At 29.1% G+C, this 8,997-nt stretch overlaps 1 protein-coding gene across 1 annotated transcript in view; it reads left to right on the top strand.

The window, feature by feature from the left end:
- LOC111633753 (tRNA pseudouridine(32) synthase, mitochondrial-like) overlaps nt 1–8,997 on the top strand; it is a 20,352-nt gene that overhangs the window by 3,923 nt on the left and 7,432 nt on the right. Inside the window, exon 2 of the mRNA XM_023378376.1 lies at nt 6,352–6,473. Coding sequence (XP_023234144.1) covers nt 6,352–6,473 — 122 coding nt within the window. The remainder of the gene's footprint in view (nt 1–6,351; nt 6,474–8,997) is intronic.

The following is an 8,997-nucleotide window of genomic DNA, read 5'->3' as shown; positions in this document are numbered from 1 at the left end:
TACTCTCGCTCCGTTTGTTTTTTACAACCTCTTTTCGTCCCGCCACCTCGGCATCTACACAATTACATTTCGTTTATTTGAATTGTCAACATATACTGTATTACATTACATTTAATGTTTATTTAAATCATCAACATATATTACATTACATTTCTACTTCAGATATACTAATAATACATTCTAATAATACTAATATATCCTAAAAATAGCAGATTGTCATTGGCAACGGCAAAAGAGTGGAAACATCATTCGCACTTGTTCGAAGAAAGTCCATTGTTCGTCTCACGTAACTGCCGAACGGAAAGTCCATTGCTCGAGTCACGTAACGGTCAAACAGAAAGTCCGTTATTTGAAGTGTCCGTTATTCGAGGCGTACATTATACGAGGCACCACTGTATAGCATTTTTGCTTTTTGGCCAGGCAACACCCCACATATCTGCTTATACCTCACATATTAATCTTCAATTTGAAAAAAATAAATTTTTTCAAATTGTTTCTGTAATAAATATTAGTCAATGCTTGTTTTGTCCAACATCTTTATTTTCAAATTATGAGTATTATTCAATAGATGGTAATTTGTGAAATAAAAATTTTCAAGAAGGCAAGTGTTGTTAAGAACTAATATTAATTATTGATGGAACAATTTGGAAAGTAAATGATACAACATGGTTCCAGGCGGTGGTGATATTCGAAATATTTAACAAAGGGTTCGCTAACAGAAAATTTTTCCTTAACAACTTTTTTTTGCTCAAATGGTGCATTAGCAACATTAGTGCAAAAACTGACCTTAAAATATCCATATAAATAAAAAAGATGCGTTCGCAAAATTAAGTCAGTTAAAATTTAACATTGTTTATGCCAGAACTATATNTTTATTAATAGAATTAGAAACTGTAGCCCTCATTCATTTACTACAATTTACTACAATTAAAAATTACTACATTCATTTACTACAATTAAAAATTAAATAATAAAGTATACGCTGAAGGAAATGATATTTTTAGAATTCCTCATAAATGTTAAATATCCAATTCTGAATTTTTATATATAAAAGTCCAGGGAATGGAAGTCGCTTGACCAGTGGTCAAGCGGTTCCATTCCCTGAACACTGGAAATTCAGTTGTGTGTTTGCGCCTCACCAGGATGGGAGTTTTGTGGAGTTTTCCAGGTTTTTCTCCACATCTGTAACGCTTGAATAGGGAACAGTTATACTTAAAAAGACCTCCTGGAAGGCAGTCCCCCTAGGCAGATTGCCGAAGTGTTGTGCTGCCATAACTTTACTAAACAAACAAACATATATAAAAGTTTGAAAATTCTTTAAATAATAGAACAATTGACATTCTATTAAACTACAAGCCATCCAATGACATACAACATTGGTTGGCTTGTAGTTTAAATAGAACAATTGGCATTCTAAATTAAGCTTTCTTCTAGTTTTCAATTTAGAATATTATTACAATATTAAATGTGTAGAAGTAATCACAAAAGTGTCTTCTTTTAAATTTTAATGTCCTTTTCACACTTCAGGAACTAACTGTCTTTATGGTGGCGTAGACCTTCTTTTTTAGACTACTCTTCCACCTCAATATGTAAAACATGGTTAAAAAACGGAAGAGTAGCCTACAAAGGAAGGTTGACTTTGCCGTTAAGACAGTTCGTTCCCGAAGTGTGAAAAGGACATTAAGAGTTAAAAGAAGACACTTTTGTGATTACTTCTATGCATTTAATATTGTAATGTATGAATTTTGTCCTGGCATGTTTTAATTATATTTTTTTAATTGTAAATTAAATTTAATGATTATGCCAAAAACCTTGGGAATATTTTTAAACCGTGTTTTACATATTGAGGTGGAAGAGTAGCCTAAAAAGGAAGGTCGACTCCACCGTAAAGACAGTTAGTTCCTGAAGTGTGAAAAGGACATTAAGATTTAAAAGAAGACACTTTTGTGATTACTTCTATGCATTTAATATTGTAATGTATGAATTTTGTCCTGGCATGTTTTAATTATATTTTTTTAATGTCTAGAAGCAATGTGGACCAGATAATTACTCATTGTGGGCCATATTATGGAGATCGCTGATCTAAATTATTAATGTAATTTCTTANAGTCTGGTAGCGTTGGTCAGAAGTAGTCCAAATTCAATACGAATGTTTGTTTCTTGAAAATTTGATCACGATTTAAATACAGTATTTACTTTTAATATTGCCGATATATCATTGAAAAGAAAACGTGTTGTATTATCATGAAAAGACAAATTAAAGTATTTGTTTCTATTATCTGGATTTTTCTTTATCCGGACTACCTTCATCCCCAATTAGTCCGGATAATCGTGGTTCTACTGTATCTTTATATTTATAATTATTTTTTAATTTGAATGTGTGAACAACTTGTATTTTCATTGTATTTTTTTGTATAACAATATAAATTATATTGTTTATTCTAATAATTTTCTTTTTAAAGATTTTGTAGAGTTTACTTTAATTTTTTCTAATTCATTCAGGAAATATTTTATTTGTAGATAATTATCTTAAAATATAAATATGAGATTATTCTTCAGTAAGATTAATACAGAAATTATTATTGTTGTTTTGATAGATGAAGGTCAATTGTTTCTAATTAAAGTAATAGTATCACATAGAGTTGCCAGTTGTACCAATCATATAATCTGTATTTGCAGAAATTAAAATTTGTCTATTGGTCTATTCATTTAATATCATACAATTTGACAAATGATGTTACATTACTGTTTGTAAATGGCAAATTTGGCATTTATCAGAAAACTATTTCATAAATTTCCATAATTTTATTGGAGAAGCTACTAAGAATCCCTAAGTTTTCTCTATGCTCTGGGTAAAATCCCTGGCTTTCCCTTTTAATGGCCCTAGCTAGTGGAACCCATTCTAGCAGCAAAGATGGAAAAATTTGTTTTGCCTCAGATGCAAGTTAAACCTCTCCTGTCTGAAGGTACTGATGGTGATAACCAAAGCATTGGTTATAAGCAAAGTTTTATAAGTGTATTTTAACTTGTTAAGTGGATTCAATTTTAATACACAAAAACATTAAATTTAACAAAAAGTTAAATTTTTACATTATATTTTAAAATCAAATATGCTAATTGATTCAAGTTTTATTTTAATTAATTAATTACTATACAGAGCATCCCCCAAAATAAGAATCCCAATCCTGATGCTGTAACTATGGCAACCTTACAAAAATAAATCAAGTTTCTTAATAATAATAAAAAATATATATTACTTTTTAATTTAATATTTCCATTCAGCAATTTAATTAAAAAGGTGGCCCCATCCTGGGCTGGCCACTTGGAGTTTTCCAGGTTTAATGTAACAGTGTTTTTCTTAGGTACATCCCTGTGGACGATACAGACATAATTCTGCACTATTTATTCTTGCTAGAGAAAATAATTTGGAGAATCTTTACAGTAAGTTTTATTTAATATTTTTTAATGATAAATTTTATTCAGTCATATATAAAATCACANATATTTTATATATTAATTTATTGCTTTTACTGTAAAAACTAAATTATCATCCCATCTAGATTCTAAAAGTTATTTTTATATATGTTGCAGTCAAAACCCGTTTTTAGTTAGAATGCATTTTAACAAGTTGAAACTAGTATATACTGGATGTCTTTGTTAAAACCAGTTTTGTCTAGTTAAAACTAGTTTTAACTCAAATTCATTTTTGACTAGCAGTAAATTCTAGTTTTAACTAGACAAAACTGATTTTGTTTAGTTAATTTACTGTTGTACATGTTTTGATTTTAGATAAAACTAGTTTTAACTTTTAACATTAGTTAAAACTAATTTTAGCTACATAAATATGTTTCGGGGAAATAAAGTTATGTATAGTGATTTTGGGGAAGATGCCTAAAATTTTGCTTATGAAGGAAATTATAGCACTAATTTGGGTTTTGGAGCCCTGTAATGAAAATATATTCTGGAGTATGTTTTTCAAATAAAACTTTGGAGTTTATTAAAAAAAAATTGTATATTGTGTTTGCAATGACGACTTTTTCACTGTCTGGCATTTTAGGCATCTCACCCTAAGTATCCGGGTGAGATGCCAAATGCCATTAGGGTAAGATAACGAATATATTACATAAATTTAATTCTTCAATTTCTTAACCAAATTTAATTTATTGCATATGTAGTATAAAGTACTTTATAGCAAGTATAACAGCACAGTATAAGTATTGTTAAGTTTTCACCCATTCTAACGTGCTCTATAGCTAGCTGAAAGCTTTTTTCAGTCCAAAAACTTTTTTGAGAAGTCCTTATATAATTTCTATGCATATCCTGCAATGAAACGAGAAAAACAAAAATTTATTAAAAATAGGCATATTGGAAATCAATTAACAAAAAATAGGCACGTTACCCCAAGAAAAATGTGGCATATTTTCTATTTGTTGGGGTAAGATGCCTAGTAGAGTCACGTGCTCCAGCATGTCTGATCGGGATCGGCGGTAGCTGACAATGGAAACTTTAGAACCTTAACTACATCATACATTAATTGTTTTTCGCAATTTTTAATAAATTCTATTTTAACTTTTAGTTTAATATTACTCTAGAAACATTTCACAACAAAAACTTCGTTCTTATCTAGCTTTTATTCTTCTCAGATGTAGAAAATGAAATAACGGTAGCCAACTACAGCTTTACACACTTAATATTGGCCCAATGATTTATCATAGAAATACATGACAATATGTGACGTCACTGTTTGGAAATATCAAAAATTAGTCATCTTCCCCCCGCTTATTATCTTACTCTGAATTACTCTATATGTTGCAGTCAAAACCAGTTTTTAGTTAGGATGCGTTTTAACTAGTTAAAACTAGTTTATACTGTATGTCTTTGATAAAACTCGTTTTGTCTAGTTAAAACTAGAATTTACTGTTAGTCAAAAATGAATTTGAGTTAAAACGGGTTTTATCAAAGACATCCAGTATAAACTAGTTTCAACTAGTTAAAACACATTCTAACTAAAAATGGGTTTTGACTGCAACATATATACTAACATTATAACAAATAGGAGTACTTGCTATAGATTTAAAGCTTTTATTTCTTCTGACATAAATTCTGTTAACTGTATAATACTAAAGTAAACTATACTCTAAATAACATTTGTGAATCCAGTAAGAAATTTAACTTTAGAAAATAAATGATCTGATTATGATCAGTATTAATCAAAAACATTTGCAGAATATTTTTGAAGTTAAATTAAATTTTGCACTGGACTCACAAAGGTATGATTTATCTTTTCATATTTAAAATCTTTTCTTATAACAAACTAGATTTCAAATGAGATAAAGATGGAAAGATATTCCCTTTTTTTATAGTCTGATGATTATTATTTGTACATTCATTTGCACAACATGGAATGGACATTTTGATCTTCTTTTTTGTAAAATTTCTGTTATTTCTTTTAAATCAATTGAAGAAGATAGTTCATGGTTTAGATTCAATACAACATATTCTACTCTATCATAAATATTTTTTACATACTACAGAATGCATATGTTATGCAAAATATTTCATTTTTTAAAAGTAATAGATTTTTTTGTTTTCTCATTTAGAAAGTGCTTATAGAAGATGGCATTATTAGAATTAACAAGAAAAATGTATCAACTGATTATATTTTAAAAAGTAGTGATGTTATTACACATTTTGTACATAGGTAAATATTAANAATAAAATAAACTAATGCTTTCAGCCTATTCAATAGACCATCCTTAGGTTAAATTAGAAGATAGGAACATTGGCATTTCAAAAAATAGAATACATAAATTTAAATACAAAAAATAATAATGAAAAATGAGAAAATAACAGTAAAATTATATATATAAATATAAAAGAAAAACAAAATCAGATATACAGTAATAATAATAATAAAAATCCAGTAATAATACCTTAAACAAACATTAACATAAATTATTAAGGTATATTCATAGAACATGAAATTATAAACTAAGGCATAAATTAGGAGTTAATGGCAAACTTTTTGACTATAAATTTCCAAGCCGATGGTAGACCTTGCCTTTATACATGCCTCTTCCAGTTTGTTTTTAGTTTTTAAATAAGTATTTTTTATATGTAAAATGAAAAGACTTGATATCAATAAAATAATTAATGGATGTGAATTAAGTTTTGTTTAGATATAAAAAGGGAAGTGATTTATAGATTTAAATATAGCTTAACATTCAATAATAAATAAATATTTATTTTTTATGTTTTATAAACCAATATTTTAAACTTTTATATGTATATGTATTTGGCAATAAGAAATAATAACATTTATTTTTTTTATTATTAAAAATATTTTTCTAGGTCTGAGAAAAGTATATCCCTATTATTTTTTATATCATATGTTCTGCAAAATCAACTGGGTAGGAGGAAAATTATTAGATGTAATCACAAATGAATATCCTATGTATAGCAAAGAAGAATATGTGAGTAATTTATTAAAAACTTATTAGTTTATAATAAATAAACTGTCAAATAAAATAAACACAGAAAGGTCAACATTGTCATATGAAGAAAAACTCAATAAACCAGAAAAAACAAGGTTGGTGCTGACTGAATGTATTGCTGAACAACACACATATCCAACCAAATGTGCTGCCAATCAAACACTTTCAATATTTATTTTGGTTGGCACTGATTGAACAAACATACAGTTGACTGATGCTTTCAATACACCATTTAGAAAAATCAATATAAAAAGATTTAATTCACATAAATTTGAACTTTTGTAATTCTAAGTAACATTTTGAATAAAATTCATGTGTTTCCATGTAATTTTAATATAAGCATAAAATTAAGCCATAAAACTGAAGTCAAAATTACTGTAGGTGTATGCGGGTGGAGAAATCAATCCCCGAAAATTGGCAACTCTGATGTCAGTGACTTTTTTACTTGGTGGGGAGTCATGAATCTTGATAGAGGAGGAAGTTTTAAATGATAAGCTATTAATGGAACTAATTATATAACAGCAACTAAGTGTAAGATATTCAAAATGTATCTGAGTGAAGTTTGTAATATGATTGATTAAAATCATAAGAGGTTCATTGAGATAGAAAATGAGTATTTTTTTCTATGTACATTAATATCTTCTTTGTATTCTAGTTCTTATTAAAATTGTTTATAATAACTGGAATTTGGAAGAAAAAAATATTTATTTACTATCTTAGTGAGAAGTTTGTTTCTTAATTGATTTCTTTATAAACTCACAAACTACACTTTGAATGCTGATTTGCACTCAGTTATTACTGTTGCATTATTATTTTTGCCTCTTACTGAAACTATTAAAGTTGAAACAAATTTGAATGGTACAAATAAATTGAATAAAAATCAAATAGAACAGTTTAAAAAACATTTATAACTATAGTATTTTTTTAGAAGCTAAATATAGTAAAAAATAGAGTTTTATTTTGTGCATTAATTTTTAAAATGATAACTGAAAAACAGTGAAGATTATTATTAAATATATAAGTTGACAAATTTGTTGGGTGCAAAGCTAGGATTGTTGATGACACTCTGGGTTAGAGTTGGGAATTATTATCTACTCAATATATTTCAACCCCTTGTTAGTTTAGAGAGAAACTGTTTTGAACAATAAATTCAGCATTCAGCTAACTTAGTTGCAGATTACCAGAATATACTGTATATACCAGGGGTGGCCAACTTTTGTGTACATAAGATCTACTTTTTTATCTTAAAAATATGTCACGATTGACTTGTCGTAGGCATAGTCTAAGTGGCGAGAGGGAAATATATACTATGTTTAGATAAGTAAGAAAAGCCACAATTCAATTTAAAACATGAAGAAAAGGTGAATATTGAAACTCAATGTTGTCACTTTCGGGGTCCACCTACTCTCTCTGTCCCTCTTCCTGCCTTTCTTTTTTCGGTTTTACGACCATTTGTCTACATTTCTTATTCCCCTTTTTACAAGTGTACGCAAACAGATTGCACATGGACTGACAAACCTGCATTTGAGGGAGGATGCGGAGGTCCGATATCACTACAGTTGCGTTTGCGCATTATGTTCACGCATTTCATTCAGTTACAAGTGTAACACATTAAGTCAAGACATCGCAAACAATTAACCAAAATTGGCTTCGCGATCGACTGGTCGGTCATAATCGACTTGTTGGCTACTCCTGGTATAAACAGTAGAGCATCGATTATCTGAATGTTGATTATCTAATCAACCAAAATGTCGGTTAACCGAAAGCGTTCCAGTTAGACTGTGTCATGCTGAATCAAACATTTTTGATAGTAGATTAACTTATAGAGTACTAGTAGCCTGGGGCGCCCCGTAGTGGGCGTTATTAACAAATTTCCATGAGGCACGGTTCCTTTGACTTTTTTGTTCCTATCAATATGCTGTACAGCTCTGTTAAAGTCCCAATGGTAAGATTTACCCTCCGAATGAAGAGGTGACGACCCCCCAAACTGTAGCCCCTGTGTGAACAATAAAGTCAAAGGAACCATACTCCTACTCGCGACCCTTCGCGAGATATAAGCCCCTGAAATAATAAATTCCTATTATAAATATACTGAATTATTTATATTGTTATATTGACCAAATAATAATTTATGGGCCAAATGAATAATAATAATTTATATTGTTAATTTAAATAATACAGTGGTACCTCAGGATACAAAATTAATACGTTCCGAAACTGAGATCGTATCTTGAAAATGTCGTAAGGTGGATCATCTTTTCCTATACGATTACATGTAAAACCAAATAACTCGTTCCAACGCGAAAAACATACTCAAATTAAAGCCAAGTAATACATTAAAAAAAATAACTGTAGTAAGAAAAACAAATGAAAAATGCGAACTAATGTAATGTCGTATGGTGAGTTTTTGTTCGTATCGTGGAGCAAAAATATGTTCGAATTTCATGTCGTATCCTGAAAATTTCGTATGCTGGGGCGTTCGTAACCTGAGGTACCACTGTAT

Source organism: Centruroides sculpturatus, unplaced genomic scaffold (assembly GCF_000671375.1).
Source record: "Centruroides sculpturatus isolate CEXI.00-Female unplaced genomic scaffold, Cexi_2.0 scaffold737, whole genome shotgun sequence".
NCBI lineage: Eukaryota > Metazoa > Arthropoda > Arachnida > Scorpiones > Buthidae > Centruroides > Centruroides sculpturatus.
The sequence above is the reverse complement of the archived record's forward strand: the minus strand, read 5'-3'. Positions and strand labels throughout refer to the sequence as shown.